Source organism: Oncorhynchus mykiss, chromosome 18 (assembly GCF_013265735.2).
Source record: "Oncorhynchus mykiss isolate Arlee chromosome 18, USDA_OmykA_1.1, whole genome shotgun sequence".
In the NCBI taxonomy this organism is placed as follows: domain Eukaryota; kingdom Metazoa; phylum Chordata; class Actinopteri; order Salmoniformes; family Salmonidae; genus Oncorhynchus; species Oncorhynchus mykiss.
The window spans coordinates 42,554,678-42,577,208 of NC_048582.1; the positions used below are offsets into that span (position 1 = coordinate 42,554,678).

At 43.6% G+C, this 22,531-nt stretch overlaps 1 protein-coding gene across 4 annotated transcripts in view; it reads right to left on the reverse strand.

Annotated features, from left to right (window-relative positions):
* Positions 1-1,046: 1,046 nt before the first annotated feature.
* LOC110496309 overlaps positions 1,047-22,531 on the reverse strand; it is a 33,195-nt gene continuing 11,710 nt past the window's right edge. The window contains exons 4-8 of one of the 4 annotated variants that reach the window (XM_021572132.2): positions 9,362-9,400; positions 8,033-8,133; positions 4,630-4,785; positions 3,708-3,836; positions 1,047-3,523 (exon numbers count right to left, since the gene is read on the reverse strand). In XM_021572132.2, the coding sequence (XP_021427807.2) occupies positions 1,924-3,523; positions 3,708-3,836; positions 4,630-4,785; positions 8,033-8,133; positions 9,362-9,400 (2,025 nt within the window). In that variant the 3' untranslated portion in view covers positions 1,047-1,923. Of the gene's footprint in view, positions 3,524-3,707; positions 3,837-4,629; positions 4,786-8,032; positions 8,134-9,114; positions 10,462-22,531 lie in introns of those variants that run through there. The other 3 variants (XM_021572131.2, XM_021572130.2, XM_036952886.1) reach the window with 3 other exon arrangements.

A 22,531-nucleotide genomic window follows, 5' to 3' on the forward strand; every position in this document is an offset into this window, starting at 1 on the left:
TGGTGAAGGCCTCTAGGGACCAAAACGCTGTATAAGGATGGGCAGCACCATTGAGTGCTTCTACCATTTTAATGTAGTCAACTGGGTATTGGTGTGTGCATCTGGCTAGCTGTAAATTAAAATAAAAAACAAGCAAATGGTGTTACCTATATTTTGCTAACTTAAATTTATTTGCATCACTTTACGTATTTATTTTGGGATCCACACCTATAAACGGAATTCGCCTGATGACGTGCGAGTTGAGGAGAGTAATTTCATACAAGCCCATTTTTGTTGACTTTCCCCTCGATTACCCTTTTCAAAAGGAGGCGAGAGAGGACGGAGGAATTGAAAATTCCCTAGATTTCAAAAGTCTAACGCAAAGGATTCAGGTAGGATACACACTATCCTCGATGAGATTTGCCTATTGAGGAGGGGACACTTCCGTTCACTTACAGATAAATTGACATCTCTTCGACCAGATTCTGGGCCAGAGGATGGAGAACTGACTTTTTCTAAATGAGAAAAGGCCTAGGCCTTTTCGAAGTTAAAACAAACTGCTCACAATGTATGATTTTAACTGCATAAAATGTAGGATGCCACTAGTTTCTTGAGTGTGAAGAATAATCAAACCATCGGTTGAATGGGTAAAACACATTTTTTGGGAAAAAAAAACATTCCAAGTCTGGATTGTTTAAATTTGCCCTCAGATTGTGAGCCGATTGTTGCACGTTGTTTAGGACAGGGCACCCTAATTAAAAGGGATGTTCCACTTAATACAATCTAACATGATTTTCTCACTTATTTTGGCTGTACCTTATTGCCCAAGACAATATTTTGGATGGGTTTTGCGTACCTAGATTGAGTCATTTTGGGGTCATTGCAGTGACTCACACACTTCTGTACTATTTTGTGAATAAACTAACAGAAATGTCTTAAAATAACTAAATATCAATTCCAGCAACCCTTTGGCAGCCCCTGTAATACGGTATAATTGACATGCATGCAAAATGTAATCAGTTACATGAAATTTGTAAGCATGAACAAAGTCTTAAGGTTACAGATGGTGAAATGATTATACGTTATTTTATTAATACTGTAATAATTGTATGTACAGGCAATGACAAGTGTAACTGAGCGTGATTTACAATGTATTTTGTTAATTATGTGATGTATGCTTTGAAATGTTTTCAATTACACTTTGTATGCTCTACTACAGGGGTTCCCAAACGTTTTTACAAGGGGCCCCCCCTTCCTGCATTGGGGAACATCAAGTGCACCCCCTGCGCATGCGTGCACCATGTCTATTTTTATGGGCACAAGCACTGTTCATGACACAAATTGTTCACACCCCTCTTGTTGGCTTAGAGAACATTTCACATGTTTAAAGCACATTTTCTTGCAATTCTACACAGTTTGCCATGTCTAATGTTTATTCATGTGATATTTGAGTGACTCAAACATTACAACAGAATCTATAGGCTATAAAAACCTAGCTTAAAAAAAAAGAAAGTTAGCTGACATGGGCGAGTTGATTTCTAACAAGTTATAAATAGCTCTCTAAGGTATGCAATGACTGACATGACAAGAGGAACTGATGATGCACTACCCAATTTCGAAATTGCACCTTGCGCCCTCCACCGACCTCTCAGCGCGCCCCCCAGTTTGGGAACCACTGCTCTACTACACAAGCCTGCGTGAAGTGAGTAAATGGAATGTTTTTGTATTTTTTGGGTTGGGTTGCATTTTGGGCTAACAAGCTGGTAAGAATATGACTGACTGATTTGTCCTGCTAAATGGTTCTCTTGACTTTCCAACCTGATTTAAGTTATAAGTTAACATTCCACCATCTTCGCTGATGTATATAAAACAACAGTGTGCTGACACCTTTGCACTCTCTACATGAAGGCTTTCACCCTTTGGACCTTAAATATGATACAGCCATCAGTCAATAAACTCACTGCTAAGCTGGAGCTGAAACCCCTCCAAGTGTTCTTTCAACCGCTCCCTCACGTCACCGCTCACCACAGTAGTCCTGATATCTGAGTGGTGGCCTCCCTGTCCATCAGTGGGCAATATAACCCTCAGCCCTGTACCCCCACCCTCCAAGCACAGCCCCTTTTTCTCCTCCACCAAGTCTCTAGGAAATCCCAACTCTGACACTAATATGGTTTGTGCTCCCACCTCTTCTGCCTCTCCCTCCATCCCAACTGTGCCCTTCAGCCAATCTTCAGAGGGCACAGGCACTAAGAGCAGTTGGCCCTCCTGCATCCAGAACACCGGCTCCTCCAGCTGCTGCTGGCTGTCCACTGGCTCTGCTTCTATTGAGTTCAGGTCTGTGACGAGTAACCCTTGCTGGGAGGCTGGGCAAGGCTGCAGGAATTGAACCCGGCTGTGGGTATCCTGCAGTGCTGCTCTGCCTGAGGGCTGCATCTGCTGAAGGCCCACCGGTGATTGTGTTTGTAACAGGGGGATGGACAGCTGAGGGTTGCAGTGAAGTTCCACGCCAGCTTTCACCCCTTTCTCAGGTGGCAGCTCCACCATGACTACCTGCACATCTTCACCACTCTCAGATGCGCCACAGTGATAGTAGTAGCTTTCATAGCTTTCCTGTGGCGCTCCTGCATATGTTGTGGCCTCTCCAACCTTTCGAACTCGAGCCTTCTTTAGAATTCGTCTTCCTCTTCGACCATCTCTGTCCCCCTCATCAACCTGAGAGCTCCAAGAGCCATCATCCATAGTTCCCTGTCCACCTTTCCTTATCTGAGAGCTTCCCCTGGACACTTTAACCCCATCGTCCTCTCGCCCTCTTCCACAGTAGAAGCAGTAACCCCCCTCCTCTTCCAACCCAGCTTTAGTCTCTGTAGTCTGGACCCTCCCACCCCAGTCAATCGGTTCCCCAGGTCCGTCTTCAAATAGCCCCAAGTCCTCTGGCACTCCATCCATCTCAGTCTCTTCTGGCTCTGCCAGGCTGGCACCTCCTGCCTTATCTCCATGTCCTCTCCTCTCCAACCCCTGAATTCGACCTCCCCTGCCCTTAGCTCCATCCCGGGAGCGAAGCAGGGTGTGTTTCAGACGATTCTCTCTGAGGCGCAGGAGCGCGTGCCGCAGCCGGTTCTCCCTCCGCCTGGCCGCACTAAGCAGACGCAGGGACTTCTCCAGGCTGTCGATGGCCCTGTCGTAACGCTTCCGCCACACCAGGGGGCAATGCTGAGCATAGTTGTGTTCCTTGGGCAGGTAGAAGCCAGGAGGTGGGGGTAGGCGCAACATGTATCGCGATGGGGAATGAGGACGGGGAGAGCATGGAGAGCCAGGTGGGTCTCCGGGTGAAGAGCCTGATGGTTGTTGAGGGGAACCCTGTGGTGTTTCAACAGTCGGCACAGACGTTCCCTGGGGGGAAGGGAGGGGCTCTATCCGGTTATTAGGTTCCCCATTGGGTGTCTCAGAGCCCTGAACTTGTTCTCCACTAACTATATTTTTCACTTCAATTTCTTGTTGTGTGCCATTCTGGCTGTTTTGTTCCACTTTCAGAGAGCGGGACCTCCTTAAAAAAAGAATAGATGACATTTAACATGCATCCCAGCTCTGATCTACATGTACAATAGCGACTCATCGTTTCGATTCATAAAGTGTACGACTAAAATCAAATTGCACACTGTGCTACATGTACGTCCCATATATATGATAGACAATATAACAAATACATTTAATTTATTCAATTTTCTTACCTGGTCTGTAGGCTTATGACATTCTGTTTGCCCTTTCCTCTAGGAGTTTCTCCCCCTCCTCTTCCTCCTGGCTGCAGGACCATTTCGAAGACTGTGGGCAATGCATCGTCCTTGAGCCTTCGGTACCCACTGTGTAAAGTTAGAAGGTAAGATGGCGATCATTTAAAATGCTGGCAGTTATCCTTGATGCACTGTTACATACCGTATATTTTCATACACTACATGACCAGAAGTATGTGGACACTTGCTCGTTGAACATCTCATTCCAAAATAGTGTCCATTAATATGGAGTTGGTCCCCCATTTGCTGTTCTAACAGCCTCCACACTTCTGGGAAGGCTTTACACTAGATTTTGGAATATTGCTGCGGAGACTTTCTTCCATTCAGTCACAAGAGCATTAGTGAGGTCGGGCACTGATGTTAGGCGATTAGGCTCTGTGCAGGCCAGGCAAGTTCTTCCACACTGATCTCGACAAACCATTTCTGTATGGACCTCGCTTTCTACACGGGGGCATTGCCATGCTGACACTGGAAAGGGCCTAACCCAAACTGTTGCCACAAAGTTGGAAAAACAGAATCATCTAGAATGTCACTATGCTGTAGCCTTAAGATTTCCCTTAACTGGAACTAAGGGACCTAGCACAAACCATGTAAAACAGCCCCAGACCATTATTTCTCCTCCACCAAACTTTACAGTTAGCACTATGCATTGGGGAAGGTAGCGTTCTCCTGGCATCCAACAAACCCAGATTCATCTGTCGGACTGCCAAGATGGTGAAGCGTGTTTCAGCACTCCAGAGAAAGCGTTTCCACTGCTCCAGAGTCCAATGGCGGTGAGCTTTACACCACTCCAGCCAATGCTTGACATTGTGCATGTTGATCTTAGGCTTGCCCTCTATCCGTTAGAAGAGACACTACATACCTGACACCTGAGAGTTCAAAACTCTCTGGGGTGAAGTGCTTGGAGCAGAAATAGATGAAGTTGCTCTGGGGGTCCCATGGCCCCTGGCCTTGTGGGCCCTTGCGGTGCGAGTTGATGATCCATAGGTCCCGGCGTGGTGTTCCACGCTTTGGCAACCTGGCAACCACAGGAACTTAATGAAGACTTGCAATAATGTATTAGTCTGCCATGCACATGGTTAAGTAGAAGGTCTGCGTTCATTTAAAAATCTTCTGTATATATGACAAATGTTCAGGGTTTGGAGTTTCTAAACAGTGAGTTGGTGATGATTGCCAGTTCATACCTGAACACAACTTTTCTGCCGTAGTAGGCTACTGCTTTACAGCGCATTCATAAAGTATTCAGACTCCTTGACTTTGTTACATTGACATTACAGCCTTCTAAAATTGATTTAAAAAAATGTATCAATCTACACACAATACCCCATAATGACAAATAAAAAAACAGGTTTAGACATTTTTGCAAATGTATTAAAAATAAAATAAACTGAAATATCCTGAGTTGTCTTGGCTGTGTGCCTAGGGTCATTGTCCTGTTGGAAGGTGAACCTTCGCCACAGTCTGAGGTCCTGAGTGCTCTGGAGCAGGTTTTCATCAAGGATTTCTGTACTTTGCTCTGTTCATCTTTGCCTCGATACTGACTCGCCTCCCAGTCCCTGCCGCTGAAAAACATCCCTACAGCATGATGCTGCCAGCACCTTGCTTCACCGTAGGAATGGTGCCAGGTTTCCTCCAGACGTGAGGCTTGGCATTCAGGCCAAAGAGTTCCATCTTGGTTTCATCAGATCATGACTCCAGACGGGCTGTCATGTGCCTTTTTACTGAGGAATGGCTTCTGTTTGGCCACTTTACCATAAAGGCCTGATTGGTGGAGTGCTGCAGAGATGGTTGTCATTCTGGAAGGTTCTCCCATCTCCACAGAGGAACTCTAGAGCTCTGTCAGTGACCATCGGGTTCTTGGTCACCTCCCTGACCAAGGCCCTTCTCCCCTGAGTGCTCAGTTTGGCCGGGCGGCCAGCTCTAAGAATAGTCTTGGTGGTTCCAAACTTCTTCCATTTAAGAATGATGGAGGCAACGGTGTTCTTGGGCACCTTCAATGCTGCAGACATTTTTGGTACCCTTCCCCAGATCTGTGCCTCGACACAATCGGAGCTCTACAGACAATTCCTTCGACCTCCAAGGCTTGGTTTTTGCTCTGACATGCACTGTCAACTGTGGGACCTTATATAGACAGGTGTGTGCCTTTCCAAATCATGTCCAATCAATTGATTTTACCACAGGTGGACTCCAATCAAGTTGTAGAAACATCAAGGATGATTCATGGAAACTGAATGTACCCGAGCTCCATTCCGAGGCTCATAGCAAAGGGTCTGAATACTTGTAAATGTTATGTTTTTTTTAAATACATTTTGAAGAAACATTTGCAAAAAGAGAAGGGGTCTGAATACTTTCCAAACACACTGTACAAGTCACAGGGCTCTATTTGAACAAATCTAACACAATGGTAAATCATAATTGTTCCCTGTGGGCGTATAATACAGACAAGGTATCTATGGTAGACTATGGAGGGTTTGATGCACATCCAAACTTTTCAAAGGGGCTGGATAAAGATCCAATATAAAGAAAGAGGGAATGGCCACTCACATTTGCGAGCATTATAACAGTAATTTTATTTGTATTAATGTTTTATAAACATCATCTTACAGATCATATTTGCACTTATCCAGAAATAGCATTACAATCGAGCCTTGTACATTCACACCATAAACTGTGAATCTTTCTAATAAGTTACTCTTTTAATTTGACTAAAATCCTGTTATTTCTAAATAGGATCGGTCATAAAAATGATTAATTGCTTCTCTCGTTCCAAGGCACTCTATGCACTCGCAGACCTAAATATCTTTACGCAGAACATTCGCACGTCTATACAAAAGAATCGGCTCCTGTCAATTGTATCGTTGCCTATGTGCGAGGCAGATTCTTAAAAAAAAAAAAAGTGGCATTATAGGACTGAATAGTTTGGACTGGAGCGCGTCTTTGGTAATCCGACAAGGGGCACTCTTTGAAAATGGGGACGAACAAGCATGTGAATTGTGTGAATTGTAAACAATGAAAAAGCACGAGGGCAAAAACCTCCATAATATCTCAAATATTAAGGTAGACCATTTAAAACCCTTTATTCATAGACTACTTGGCCAGGATAAAAAGACACCTGTGCGATGCTGTTAAACCAGTATTTAAGTGGAGGGTAGGCTATGCTTGGCTTTTAATCAAATTAAACTAAATGGGGGGGGGGGGGGGGGGGACCATTAGTTGGTTTCTAAATACAAGCCTATGAAAATCACCAGTACAAAATAAACTTCTCATTCCATGGGCACTGTGTATCATGGATAGGATACGCTACCACTCGCAAAATACATGCCATTATTAACTGCGTTACTGTTACCCTTTTGTGGGTCTTAAAACCCATTAGTGCTGCATGGAATTTTCACTTTTGCGCTTGTTTTTAAGGACACACCTCAAATACTGCCGTATCTGCCACATCAGCGCAAGCGAGCTGACATTATACAGTGGCTTGCAAAAGTATTCACCCCCTGGGCATTTTTCATATTTTGTTGCCTTACAACCTGGAATTAAAAATGATATTTGGGACGGGGGGGGGGTGTATAATTTGTTTTACACATTTGAGCCAGTGGATTACCACTTTGAAGATGCAAAATATTTTGTGTGAAACAAACAAGCAATAAGACAAAACAATTGAGCGTGCATAACTATTCAACCCCCCCGAAGTCAATACTTTGTAGAACCACCTTTTGCAGCAATTAGAGCTGCCAGTCTCTTGGGGTATGTCTCTAAGCTTGGCACATCTAGCCACTAGACGTTTTGCCCATTATTCAAGGCAAAACTGCTCCAGATCCTTCAAGTTGGATGGGTTCCGCTGGTGTACAGCAATATTTAAGTCATACGACAGATTCTCATTTGGATTGAGGTCTGAGCTTTGACTAGGCTATTCCGTGACATTTAAATGTTTCCCCGTAAACCACCCGACTAACCACTCGACTGTTGCTTTAGCAGTATGTCCTGCTCGAAGGTGAACCTCCGTCCCAATCTCAAATCTCTGGAAGACTGAAACAGGTTTCCCTCAAGAATTGCCCTGTATTTAGCACCATCCATCATTCCTTCAATTCTGACCAGTTTCCTAAATTGCCAAACCTGGTGTTAGGGCTTGAAAATGCCAGTGCGACAATTTTTACATGACAAAATTGCAAACTAACGTGCGTTTGACACTTGCGCCTCCTTAGCGCCAGACGAAAATAGAGGCCATCGTCTTAATGCTTAGGTAAAATTATATTGGATCCACTTACCTGTGAAAGGTAATGCCAGCCTTACGATTTTCCCTGGTGTCACGGGATTTGCATCCACCTGCAGAGCAATGTCTAGGCATCTGAGCAGGATAGCTGGCAAGCTGAGGGGGAAAACATGTGTTATTATAGCCATCTATAGATAAACCATTCTCTGACATACCCTACACATGAACTTATATGGTAACTAATTCGTTTGAATAAAATAATTTATTTAAGGGTTAATTAAATAAATTAATAACATGAAACATACTGGGGCGGCAGGGTAGCCTAGTGGTTAGAGCGTTGGACCAGTAACCGGAAGGTTGCGAGTTCAAACCCCCGAGCTGACAAGGTACAAATCTGTCGTTCTGCCCCTGAACAGGCAGTTAACCCACTGTTCCCAGGCCGTCATTGAAAATAAGAATTTGTTCTTAACTGACTTGCCTGGTTAAATAAAGGTAAAATAAAAAAATAAATAAAAATACTGATTATTTGACAATGAAGGTACCTATGCTGTAGTCAAATTCCCAAATACTAAACCGTGTGCATTAATTCGTTATTATGGTCCATATCCATTTACATTTGTGCTTGCTGCAATAAATAAGAGTAGGTGCACTCGATTTAAGTCACAGCCCGATGTGCCAGCCGATGGAATGGTCCCAAACATTTACACCACGCCCACCCGGCTAGCCTTCCAAGCTAAATCGAGCACAACTTATCATAGTCAAACTCGCACAATTTGCCTTGCCTGTCCAGGGAAGGAAAGCGCTTGTTTCATCATAAAAATATGACACGATTAATGACCCAGGAGCTCTTTAGGTTGTTAACTATTCTTAGCAAGCAAACATTGCATGTTATTTTTCACAGTGGCAATATCATCGCCCCAAAACACATTCATTTCAAGCAGCAAGACTGTTAGCTAGCTAACGTACAGAAGTTGTAAGCCAGCAAGCTAGCTAACGACTGGCTAGCTCAGAAACGACTGTGGTTGAAGCTGACCGCCGTCAATGCTGTCCATATTTCAACAACAGTTTGACTATTAACACATATAGTATACCGTTATGCAGTTTATATTTGTAAAAGTTAATTATTTAAAGAATTACCTTAGCACTCAATCTTTCGACCTCACCAAGATGTCCGTCTTGCCCTTCCTCCCCTGCGACGACGACTAGTCTACCATAAATCCCGCCTCCTTTCTATCTAGCCAATGAATGTATGTAGGTAGTAGGCGAGGTAGTTTGCGTTTGTTAATATCCAATCAAATTGTTTTTAAAGACCTGTTGCTGGTTTTGCTCAATGTTCGAACCTGACAGTTTTTAGTAAACGGTGCCGGGTCAGAAGCGTATGTACCTTTTCAGACAGTATAATTCTATGGAACGCAGTTTGGGTCTTTGCGTGTCAAAAAATAAATACACATTTAATTTGACACGTCAAATAACACAGTTATATTATAGAATGTTGTGTGTGCTGAATTTGCATGTACAAGCCAAGCGCCACCATTATGATCACTGCTGTGCAATACTGCTTTGGTAATAAGGTATTATTCGTTCGACTGAAAGGGAAAACGTCTGTGTGAGCATTTGAAATTAGATCAGAATCAAACGAGCAGGATAAACAATGTTTACAAATATATTTGATACAGGCGTTATTAGCAACTTATGGGGTAGCTAGCTTTAGCTTGGTACATAGCTAGCACAAATGAAACCAGCTTGAAAACAATGACCAGTTGAAATTGCAGTAATTTAGGAATCCATGTGAGCAAGTATTAGCTAGGTAGCCGCTTGTTGTTCTCCTATTGAAACAACTAGCTAGCCAGCTACTCTGTTTGTTGCCCAAAGCTAACGTTATAAGCATCCAGCTAGCTTCATCTGTCTGGTATGCTTGACCGGACGGGGTTATGTGTTGTGAAGCTAGCCACAATAAGGATTAGCCACAAAGTGGAATTTGCGTTTGGCCTTTCGTAGCTCCTATTGCGGGACTTTGACTGTGGGAAATCACCTCCCCAGTTAGCCTATTGTGCGTATTGACATTCATGTTGCACTAAGGATTGGGTATCAGTCTACTAGGGGTGGCAGGTAAGTTAGCCTAGTGGTTAGAGTGTTGGGCCAGTAACCGAAAGGTTGCTGGATTGAATTCCCGAGCTAACAAGGTAAAAATCTGTTCTGTCCCTGAACAAGGCAGTTGCCCGGTAGGCTGTCATTGAAATAAGAATTTGTTCTTAACTGACTTGCCGAGTTAAATAAAATAAAGAATTAAATACTTAGCACCCAAATGCCTTTCCCAAAGTCCTCAATAGTTATCAGGCTCCAAAACATCCACGTTGTAATTTTTATTCTCTGGAATAGTACAATAAATGTGTCTCAATTCACAGTGGTTTCAGAGTCCCGCAATAAGAGCTACGACGCTAATGTTCTCTGGCTGTCACTGAGTAGACTGATACCCCATGTCATTGATCCAAAATCAATGTGTAACTCTGTGCTGTTGTTTGTGTCGCACTGCTTTGCTCTATCTTGGCCAGGTCGCAGTTGTAAATGAGAACTTGTTCTCAACTAGTTTACCTGGTTAAATAAAATACAAATGCAATTCTAAAGTCTAATATATCAAGTTAATTAAAACAGATTCTTGTCAAATAAACAAATTTTATTTTGTTGAATTTATACAGGAATATTCCAACCTCGTTTAGCATGATCTATTCCATTATGGCATGATTCCACTATTTGTATTAATTTCCATCACTTTCAATGAGATACTTGTACTTTGAAGGCGAACAGCAAATTCCACTTTTGTGGTTAATCCTTATTGTGGCTAGCTTCACATAGGTAATAACCCTATAACAAGGGTTATTAGGGTTATTTTAGATAACTAGGTCGGACCCACCTATCTAGCTAGTTATCATCTAAAATAACCCTAATTTATAAGACAGTTCTTACTTGATTAATGGTGGTCGGACCCACCTATGTGAAGCTAGCCACAATAAGGATTAGCCACAAAAGTGGAATTAGCAGTTTGCCTTAAAAAAAGTATCTCAATGAAAGTCATACAAATAATACAAATAGTGGAATCATGCCATAATGGAATAGATCATGCTAAACCAAGTTGGAATGTTCTTATATAAATAAGACAAAAGCATATACCTAACCTTAATAAAAACAAATAATATTTGGTACTCTAGGGAGTGTCTTGGAATTTATAAGAAATTACATTTATGAGTAAAATGGGTAACACTTTACAATATGGTTTAATTTGTAAATGGTTTCTAAACCGTTTGTAATGACGTTAATAATGGTTATTTAATCATTTGTAAATGCATTATAAACCATTATTAAATGGGTTATAAAACATTGGTCAAAATAGTGAGCTAGCCAGTCAGTGCTTGCTAAATAGTGAGCCACTATTTACCTGCAGCTATTAATAATTTATAAATGCACATAATATTGAACCTGTATGTACACTACCGTTCAAAAGTTTGGGGCCACTTAGAAATGTCTTTGTTTTTGAAAGAAATGCAAATGGTTGGGCCATTAAATAACATCAAATTGATCAGAGATACAGTGTAGACATTGTTAATGTTGTAAATGACTATTGTAGCTCGAAACGGCAGATTTTTTTATGCAATGTCTACATAGGCGTACAGAGGCCCATTATCAGCAACCATCACTCCTGTGTTCCAATGGCACGTTGTGTTAGCTAATCCAAGTTGATCATTTTAAAAGGCTAATTGATCATTAGAAAACCATTTTGCAATTATGTTAGCACAGCTGAAAACTGTTGTTCTGATTAAAGAAGCAATACAACTGGCCTTTAGACTAGCTGAGTATCTGGAGCATCAGCATTTGTGGGTTTGATTACAGGCTCAAAATGTCCAGAAACAAATAACTTTCTTCTGAAACTCGTCAGTCTATTCTTGTTCTGAGAAATGGAGGCTATTCCATTCAAGAAACTGAAGATCTGGTACAATGCTGTGTACTACTCCCTTCACAGAACAGCGCAAACGGGCTCTAACCAGAATAGAAAGAGGAGTGGAAGGCCCCGGTGCACAACTGAGCAAAATAATAGTTACATTAGAGTGTCTAGTTTGAGAAACAGACGCCTCACAAGTCCTCAATTGGCAGCTTAATTAAATAGTACCCGCAAAACACCAGTCTCAACCCTCAACAGTGAAGAGGTGACTCCGGGATGCTGACCTTCTAGGCAGAGTTGAAAAGAAAATAAAAAACATATCTCAGACTGGCCAATAAAAATAAAAGATTAAGATGGGCAAAATAACACAGACACTAGACAGAGGAAGATTGTAAAAAATTGTTAGGGACAGACAAATATAAGTTTGAGGTGTTTGGATCACAAAGAAGAACATTCGTGAGACGCAGAAAAAATGAAAATATGCTGGAGGAGTGCTTGACGCCGTCTGTCAAGCATGGTGGAGGCAATGTGATGATCTGGGGGTGCTTTAGTGGCGGTAAAGTGGGAGATTTGTACAGGGTAAAAGGGATCTTGAAGAAGGAAGGCTATCACTCCATTTTGCAACGCCATGCCATACCCTGTAGACGGCACTTAATTGGAGCCAATTTCCTCCAATTTCCTCCTACAACAGGACAATGACCCAAAGCACAGCTCAGGCACTGTGATTTTATAGATGACATCACCAAAGTCGAGGATCGGTAGGATGGTCAGTTTTATGAGGGTATGTTTGGCAGCATGAGTGAAGGACGCTTTGTTGTTATATAGGAAGCCGAATAGATTTAATTTTAGATTGGAGATGCTTAATGTGAGTCTGGAAGGAAAGTTTACAGTCTAACCAGACACCTAGGTATTTGTAGTTGTCCACATATTCTAAGTCAGGACCGTCCAGAGTAGTGATGCTGGACGGGCCAGCAGGTGCGGGCAGTGATCGGTTGAATAGCATGCAATTAGTTTTACTTGCGTTTAAGAGCAGTTGGAGGCCACGGAAGGAGAGTTGTATGGCATTGAAGCTCGTCTGGAGGTTAGTTAACACAGTGTCCAAAGAGGGGCCAGAAGCATACAAAATGGTGTTGTCTGCATAGAGGTGTATCAGAGAATCACCAGCAACAAGAGCAACCTCATTGTTGTATACAGAGAAGAGAGTCGGCCCGAGGATTGAACCCTGTGGCACCCCCATAGAGACTGCCAGAGGGCTGGACAACAGGCCCTCCGATTTGACACAATGAACTCTGTCTGAGAAGTAGTTGGTAAACCAGGCGAGGCAATCATTTGAGAAACCAAGGCTGTCGAGTCTGCCAATAAGAATGTGGTGATTGACAGAGTCGAAAGCCTTGGCCAGGTCGATGAATACGGCTGCACAGTAATGTCTCTTATCGGTGGCGGTTATGATGTCGTTTAGAACCTTGCGCGTGGCTGAGGTGCACCCATGACCAGCTCTGAAACCAGATTGCAGATCGGAGAAGGTACGGTGGGATTCGAAATGGTCGGTAATCTGTTTGTTAACTTGGCTTTCGAAGACCTTAGAAAGACAGGGTAGGATAGATATAGGTCTGTAGCAGTTTGGGTCTAGAGTGTCACCCCCTTTGAAGAGGGGGATGACCGCGGCAGCTTTCCAATCTTTGGGAATCTCAGACGATACAAAAAAGAGGTTGAACAGGCTAGTAATAGGGGTTGCAACAATTTCAGCAGATAATTTTAGAAAGAGAGGGTCCAGATTGTCTAGCCTGGCTGATTTGTAGGGGTCCAGATTTTGCAGCTCCTTCAGAACATCAGCTATCTGGATTTGGGTGAAGGAGAAATGGTGGGGGCTTTGGCGGATTGCTGTGGAGGGTGCCGGGCAGTAGACCGGGTTAGGGGTAGCCAGGTGGAAAGCATGGCCAGCCGTAGAGAAATGCTTATTGAAATTCTCAATTATAGTGGATTTATCGGTGGTGACCGTGTTTCCTAGCCTCAGAGCAGTGGGCAGCTGGGAGGAGGTGCTCTTATTCTCCATGGACTTTACAGTGTCCCAGAACTTTTTTGACTTAGTACTACAGGATGCACATTTCTGTTTGAAAAAGCTAGCCTAAAGCTAGCCTTAGCTTTCCTAACTGCCTGAGTATATGTGTTCCTAAGTTCCTTGAAAAGTTGCATATCACAGGGGCTATTTGATGCTAATGCAGAACGCCACAGGATGTTTTTTGTACTGGTCAAGAGCAGACAGGTCTGGAGTGAACCAAGGACTATATCTATTCCTAGTTCTACATTTTTTGAACGAGGCATGCTTATTTAAGATGGTTAGGGAGGCACTTTTAAAGAATAGCCAGGCATCATCTACTGACGGGATGAGGTCAATGTCATTCCAGGATACCCCGAACAGGTCGATTAGAAACGCCTGCTCGCAGAAGTGTTTTAGGGAGCGTTTGACAGTGATGAGGGGTGGTCGTTTGGTCGCAGGCAATGAGGCAGTGATCGCTGAGATCTTGATTGAAAACAGCAGAGTATTTGGAGGGCGAGTTAGTTAGGATGACATCAAATCAAATCAAATGTATTTATATAGCCCTTCGTACATCAGCTGATATCGCAAAGTGCTGTACAGAAACCCAGCCTAAAACCCCAAACAGCAAGCAATGCAGGTGTAGAAGCACGGTGGTTAGGAAAAACTCCCTAGAAAGGCCAAAACCTAGGAAGAAACCTAGAGAGGAACCAGGCTATGTGGGGTGGCCAGTCCTCTTCTGGCTGTGCCGGGTGGAGATTATAACAGAACATGGCCAAGATGTTCAAATGTTCATAAATGACCAGCATGGTCCAATAATAATAAGGCAGAACAGTTGAAACTGGAGCAGCAGCACGGCAAGGTGGACTGGGGACAGCAAGGAGTCATCATGTCAGGTAGTCCTGAGGCATGGTCCTTGGGCTCAGGTCCTCCAAGAGAGAGAAAGAAAGAGAGAATTAGAGAGAGCACACTTAAATTCACACAGGACACCGAATAGGACAGGAGAAGTACTCCAGATATAACAAACTGACCCTAGCCCCCCGACACATAAACTACTGTTTACATCTATGAGGGTGCCCGTGTTTATGGATTTGGAGTTGTACCTGGTAGGTTAATTGATAATTTGTGTGAGATTGATGGCATCAAGCTTGGATTGTAGGATGGCCGGGGTGTTAAGCATGTACCAGTTTAGGTCACCTAGTTGCACGAGCTCAGAAGATAGATGGGGGGCAATCAATTCACATATGGTATCGAGGGCACAGCTGGGGGCAGAGGGAGGTCTATAGCAAGCGGCAACAGTAGAAGCTCAAATTGTTTGGGTAGAGACTTGGATAGCCTGCAGAGTTCTGTATTACTATCTTTGCAGTAGATTGCAACACCGCCCCCTTTGGCAGTTCTATCTTGGCGGAAAATGTTATGGTTAGCAATGGAGATTTCAGGGTTTTTGGTGGTTTTCCTAAACCAGGATTCAGACACGGTTAAGACATCCGGGTTGGCAGAGTATGCTTAAGCAGTGAATAAAACAAACTTTAGGAGTAGGCTTCTAATGTTAACATGCATGAAACCAAGGCTTTTACGGTTACAGAAGTCAACAAATGAGAGCACCTGGGGAGTGGGAGTGGAGCTAGGCACTGCAGGACCTGGATTAACCTCTACATCACCAGAGGAACAGAGAGGATAAGGGTACGGCTAAATGCTATACGAACTGGCCGTCTAGCACGTTCGGAACAGAGAGTAAAAGGAGCTGGTTTCTGGGCACGATAGCATAGATTCAAGGCATAGTGTACAGACAAAGGTAAGGTAGGATGTGAGTACATTGGAGGTAAACCTAGGCATTGAGTAATGATGAGAGAGATATAGTCTCTAGAGACGTTTAAACAAGGTGATGTCATCGCATATGTAGGAGGTGGAACAACATGGTTGGTTAAGGCATATTGAGCAGGGCTAGAGGCTCTACAGTGAAATAAGACAGTAATCACTAACCAGGACAGTAATGGACAAGGCATATTGATATTAGAGAGAGGCATGCGTAGCCAAGTGAACATATGGGTCCAGTGAGTGGTTGGGCTGACTGGGGACACGGCGATTCAGACAGTTAGCAGGCCGATGCTAACACACTAACAGTTAGTAGGCCGGGGGTTAACAAGCTAGCAGTTAGCAGACCGGGTTAGCAAGCAAGCAGTTAGTAGGGGCTAGCAGTTAGCAGACCGGGTTAGCAAGCTAGCAGTTAGCAGAACGGGACAGGCAAGCTAGCAGTTAGTAGACCGGGGCAGGCAAGCTAGCAGTTAGCAGACCGGGGCTAGCAAGTTAGCCTATGGGGGACGTCACGATGGGGGTAAGTCTGTTTTTGCCTCTGCGTGCAGTGACGTCGATAGATCAGACGTGGAATTAGTAGGGTTCCAAGTAGCTCTAGGTAGCTAGCAGGTTAGCAGAATGGGCCTTCAGCGGACGTTGCACCTGAGGGGCCTGTTGGAATCCTCGGGCAGATTATGTCGGTGTTCCAGTCGTAGAGGATGGGCAGGGTTCCGTTCCCCGTACCGGCAGTAGAAGGGGTCCGGATATTGTAGCCCAGGAGTGAGCCCAGAGTTTGTGGTAGGAATTTGGGGATATGGAGAGAAAAATAGGTCCGGTATGCTCTGGTATGAAACGCGTTGTACGAACTGGCAAGAGCTTTCCGAGCTAAAGGTTAGCTGATGACCGCTAGCAGTGGTTAGCTGACTGATAGCTGGTAGCTAGTTAGCTAGCTAGCTTCAGTTGAGGTATTCCAGTTCGGAGGTAAATAGAAATACTTTAGGGAAAAAAAACAAATCCACACCACATTGGGTGAGGCGGGTTGCAGGAGAGTATTTTGAAGTTGAGGTTTAGGAAAAAATATTTAAAAGAATGCAAAGAAAAATATATATACACATAAGACAAGACAAAGACATCTGACTGCTACGCCATCTTGGATATATCCACAGTAAAACGAGTCCTATATCAACATAACCTGAAAGGCCGTTCAGCAAGGAAGAAGCCACTACTCCAAAAACCGCCATAAAAAAAGCCAGACTACGGTTTGCAACTGCACATGGGGACAAAGATCGTACTTTTTGGAGAAATGTATTCTGGTCTGATGAAAGAAAAATAGAACAGTTTGGCTGTAATGACCATTGTTATGTTTGGAGGAAAAAGGGGGAGGCTTGCAAGCCAAAGAACACCATCCCAACCGTGAAGCACAAGGGTGGCAGCATCATGTTGTGGGGGTGCTTTTCTGAAGGAGGGACTGGTGCACTTCACAAAATAGATAGAGGACAACATTATGTGGATATATTGAAGCAGCATCAAGACATCAGTCAGGAAGTTCAAGCTTGGTCGCAAATGGGTCTTCCAAATGGACATGACCCCAAGCACACTTCCAAAGTGTGGCAAAATGGCTTAAGGACAACAAAGTCAAGGTATTGGAGTGGCCATCACAAAGCCCTGACCTCAATCCTATAGAAAATATGTAGGCAGAACTGAAAAAGCATGTGCGAGCAACGAGGCCTACAAACCTGACTCAGTTACTTAAAAATCATACAATGTGATTTTCTGGATTTTTGTTTTTAGATTCCATCTCTCACAGTTGAAGTGTACCTATGATAAAAAAAATTACAGACCTCTACATGCTTTGTAAGTAGGAAAGCCTGCAAAATCAGCAGTGTATCAAATACTTGTTCTCCCCACTGTATATATATATATATATATTCTGTTGGCCAGAATTATTTCAACATTCGTGTTGAAGGCACTTATTTAAATTGTGTAACATTATTTATTGTTTTTTTCAATTTAGTATTTGAATGATCCTGGTTTGTTAAATATCATAGGGTGCAAAACATTGGGAGTGGTAGGACCATTGTAGCATAATCCAAATAACATGCCTAAATCATCTTGTTAAAAATGAGAACTATGAAGATATAGGGTTTTTTTCTGTCCAAGTTTTGGTTTTGTCAGGTACAGACTGCCACCAACTGAAAAGACTCCACGGGACCTTGGCTGCGGTCCAAACACTTAAAAGACACACACTATCCCCTCAGCCCTCAAAGTAAGTGGACACTTATTATTACGTATCATGACGTCTGATGAGTATACACTTGCAGGGCAAGGGGCGAGGGAGGAAGGAAGGATTTTTATATGGATCACCCTTTCGTCACTCATTCATCCCAAGATGATTGTGTTTTCAGCCACCGGTTGCTTGTGGGTGCTTTTATATGCGCTATAGTCAATTATTTGTGCATGTCTACTTATATTAAATGTATAATGATTAATATATGCATACTGTATGATAGCTAGCAAATTAATTAGCTAACTAACGTTAGCCTGCCTAGTTGGAACTTCTGAAGAAGGAAAATTATTTTATTTCTACAATTTTCAAAAGATAACCAAACAAAAACCAATGTACTTTTTACGAGGCATGTTTGTGCCATCATGCATTAGTAGCACAATTTCTAACTGATTTACATTCATCTTTACTTACACTTGTATGTTGACTTCTCCGTTGATGCTTTTTTAAAGTTTTTGCTGACTTTTCTTTGCGGATGTACAATCGTCGCAAATTTTATTATGGGGAGTTTCAGGCCCCGGGGGTGAGTATAATTGTACACTCGCAAAGCCGACTAAAAACAACACTGCACACTTCCCTTGCTTGGCTAATCATTTGGACCACCCTCCAAGATGGCAAAAGGGATTCCCCCAAGGGCATAAGGCAAGTGTAAGTGGACGAGTGTGTCTTTTAAGTGTGGACCACAGCCCTCGTCTCCTCACTAACATCCTCAAATGGTGCTAGATCCAGTGCTGATTTACATAATCATGTTGAGCCTGAGAAAGTCTGTGCAGTGCCCGATAGTGCCATGTTGTGCCCCATGAAAGCCCTTATCACATCTAAGTAACAGTGTTGACTGTTTGGAAATGTCAGTGGTAGCCATATTATAGTAAGAAAGTACTGTGATGGTGGTCTGAAAATAATTTGGTCCCTTTGTTCGACCAGAAGCTAAGTGACTCACTTGGGTGGTGAAAGTAAAAACATGGCTGTTAGAGATTTGTCTCAATGTCTTTACACTCCTCAGGGGCTCTCATACCTGTTAACCAGACAGACGTGTGGTACTGGTGGGTCATGGCAGTGTTGGGGTGGCCAGAAGAGGGAGTTATGGGCCAGAGGAACTTGCCAAAGTCGTGGAGGCCATGAAGACAGATGATAGGCATCTGCACACTCTCGGCCTGGCGGGCTGTGCGCTACGAAAGGACCTCCAGTTTGCGGAGTGGCTGCTACAAGAGCTTATATCCCTCAACATGGAGACCAAAATGCACCCGAGGACCTCAGCAGTATCCGTCAGCCCCAACGGAGAGAAGGTGAGCAGAGAGGAGGGAGTCTTGAGGCACAAAGACGGCAGCAAGAAAGTCATCGCCCAGCTGGACCAGAACGGTAACCTGCTGACCAGAGTGGTGGGGGGGCGACAGTGTGTGGCCTTCTTTTATGTTTTTAATTTGTACACTTTGTAAACCATCGGTCAACAATGGTTTTACAGTGGTGGGGTGTTGGACTGATCTTGTTGATCATGTACATACTCTACAAACGGACTAAATTAGGAAAATGCTGCTGGCAGCAGAATCCAATACAGCAGAAAGTTCCTACTACAATGCAACTCAAACACAAACGCGATGGATATCCCAATGGCCTATCTAATCCCTGATTGTCTGCGAGTGGATTATAAAACCCAAATGCAAACATGGAAAACGCGGGGGAAACAGACAAATAAAACAAAGACCTTTACCCACCAATGCCAAGTCACTGAGGTGGAAAGCGGATGAGCTGTCAGCGAATCTGCGCTTCCAACACAAATACCAGGAGGCCTCTTTGCTGGCGTTTACTGAGACTTGGCTAGAGGCCCAGTCAGGGAAGTGGAGCCGGGTTGGCTTCACACTGGTCAGAGCGGACCCCGATCTCACCGTCACAGGGAACATCACGGCGGCAGGATCCTGGTAAGAGAGAGACTCTGTACCCCCAACATCGAACTGCTGTCTGTGTCACTGCGACCCTACTATCTGCCCCGTGAGTTCCCCCAATAGTTTTTTACTGTTGTGTACATTCAACCAAAAGCTAATATAGCAAAAGCATCAGAGATTATTTATAAACTGGAATCTATCTCCCCCGACACACCCAAATGTATTTTGGGGGATTTTAACAACTGTACTTTGCACAAGGTCCTACGCATGTACCACCAGTATGTGAAATGTCACACTAGGAAAAATAAGACTCTTGATTTGTGCTATGGAATCATACCAAATGCTTTCTCTGCCACCACCAGACCTCCCCTGTGGACATCAGACCACAATGTTGTCTACCTCAGGCTAACCTACTGTCTGCTCCTGGAGAGGGAGAAACTTACAGTTAAAACTGTCCAGATCTAGAACGACAACAGTATCACTTGTCTGCAAGGGTGTTTTGACTGTACTATGTGGGAGCTATTTGGTCTCCAGGGGTGTTTTGACTGTACTATGTGGGAGCTATTTGGTCTCCAGGGGTGTTTTGACTGTACTATGTGGGAGGTATTTGGTCTCCAGGGGTGTTTTGACTGTACCATGTGGGAGGTATTTGGTCTCCATGGGTGTTTTGACTGTACAATGTGGGAGGTATTTTACTGTACTATGTGGGAGGTATTTGGTCTCCAGGGGTGTTTTGACTGTACTATGTGGGAGGTATTTGGTCTCCAGGGGTGTTTTGACTGTACTATGTGGGAGGTATTTTACTGTACTATGTGGGAGGTATTTGGTCTCCAGGGGTGTTTTGACTGTACCATGTGGGAGGTATTTGGTCTCCAGGGGTGCATACAAGCAAAGGGTAGAGAGGACCCTCTCCTCAGGAAACTCAAGGGTGGCCTGGCAAGGGATTAAATCCATGGCTAGTGCCCCCCACATAGGCAGAGGAAAAACCAATGCTGACCTCGCGAGACATGAGGGCCAGAACATGGCTAATGAACTGAATGTTTTCTTCTCAAGATTTGAATCTGACGACATTGTGTCAGGGGTAAAACAAATGGAAGCATCATTATAAATGTTTGAGAGGGTTGATGTTAAACAGGCTGATGTTTTGAAGTTGCTCAGGGGGTGTAACGGACACTAAAGCCCAGGCCCAGACAAAATAAGTGTACATGTGTTAAAGCACTGGTGTTTTTACAGACATTTTCCAATCCTCACTTGACCAGCAACACATGCCAGTATTGTGGAAAAACTAAATAATTATACCCATTCCTAAAGCATCTAATCCCTCTGTGGTGAATGACTACTGCCCTGTCGCCTTGATATCCTTAGTAATGAAATGCTTTGAGAAAATTGTGAAAAGTCATTTTCAGCGTCACCCAGAAGCTCCTCGACCCATTTCAATTTGCCTATCAGCCCACCAGAGGAGTTGATGATGCCATTCTTACTCTCCTCAACATGGTCTATAGACATCTAGAGGGTGCCAAATCCAATGTCAGGGTTATGTTTGTTGACTTTTCTTTTGCCTTCAACACAATCCAGCCTTACATTCTGGCACAGGGACTCATTAGGGACTTATCCTTAGATTAGGGGCTGGTTTTGTGGCTGTTGGACTTCCTGAGCCAGAGGTCACAGCGGGTCAAAGTAGGTCCCCACGTGTCGGAAATACGCACCACCAACACAGGCTCCCCTCAAGGATGTGTTTTGTCCTCACTCCTGTACATCTGGTACACTAATAGTTGTACTAGTTCCCATCCTGACAGACACCTCGTTAAGTTGATGACACTGCCTTGATCAGCCTATTGCATGATGACAAGGAACACCATGGCCCGGTCCTAAATTACTTTGTAGAGTAGTGTGACAAATCACACTTGGTCCTCAATATCAACAAGACCAAAGAGATGTGCATAGACTTCAGGAAGTGTACAACACCTACCTCTGCAACATCTATCAGAGGTCAGAGCATATAGATTATAGAGGAATACAAATATCTGGGTGACCTCTTGAACAATAAGCTTCAGTTGCATAAATGTACAGACCTGACCTACAAAAAGAGTCAACAGAGACTACTTTCCCAAAAAGCTGGGATCTTTTAATGTTGACTATACTGCCTCTGTTTCATTGAGAGTATTTCAACTTTTTGTATTGTTTTTTGGTTTGGCAATGCCACTATCAACCAGGAAAATATGCTGAGAAGGATTATCACCACAGCAAGCAAGGTACTTGGAGTCAAACAGAAAAGCCTAGATCAAATTTATTTATATAGCCCCTCTTACATCAGCTGATATCTCAAAGTGCTGTACAGAAACCCAGCCTAAAACCCCCAACAACAAGCAATGCAGGTGTAGAAGCACGGTGCCTAGGAAAAACTCCCTAGAAAGGCCAAAACCTAGGAAGAAACCTAGAGAGGAACCAGGATATGAGGAGTGGCCAGTCCTCTTCTGGCTGTGCCGGGTGGAGATTATAACAGAACATGGCCAAGATGTTCAAATGTTCATAAATGACCAGCATGGTCAAATAATAATAATCACAGTAGTTGTCGAGGGTGCAACAAGTCAGCACCTCAGGAGTAAATGTCAGTTGGCTTTTTATAG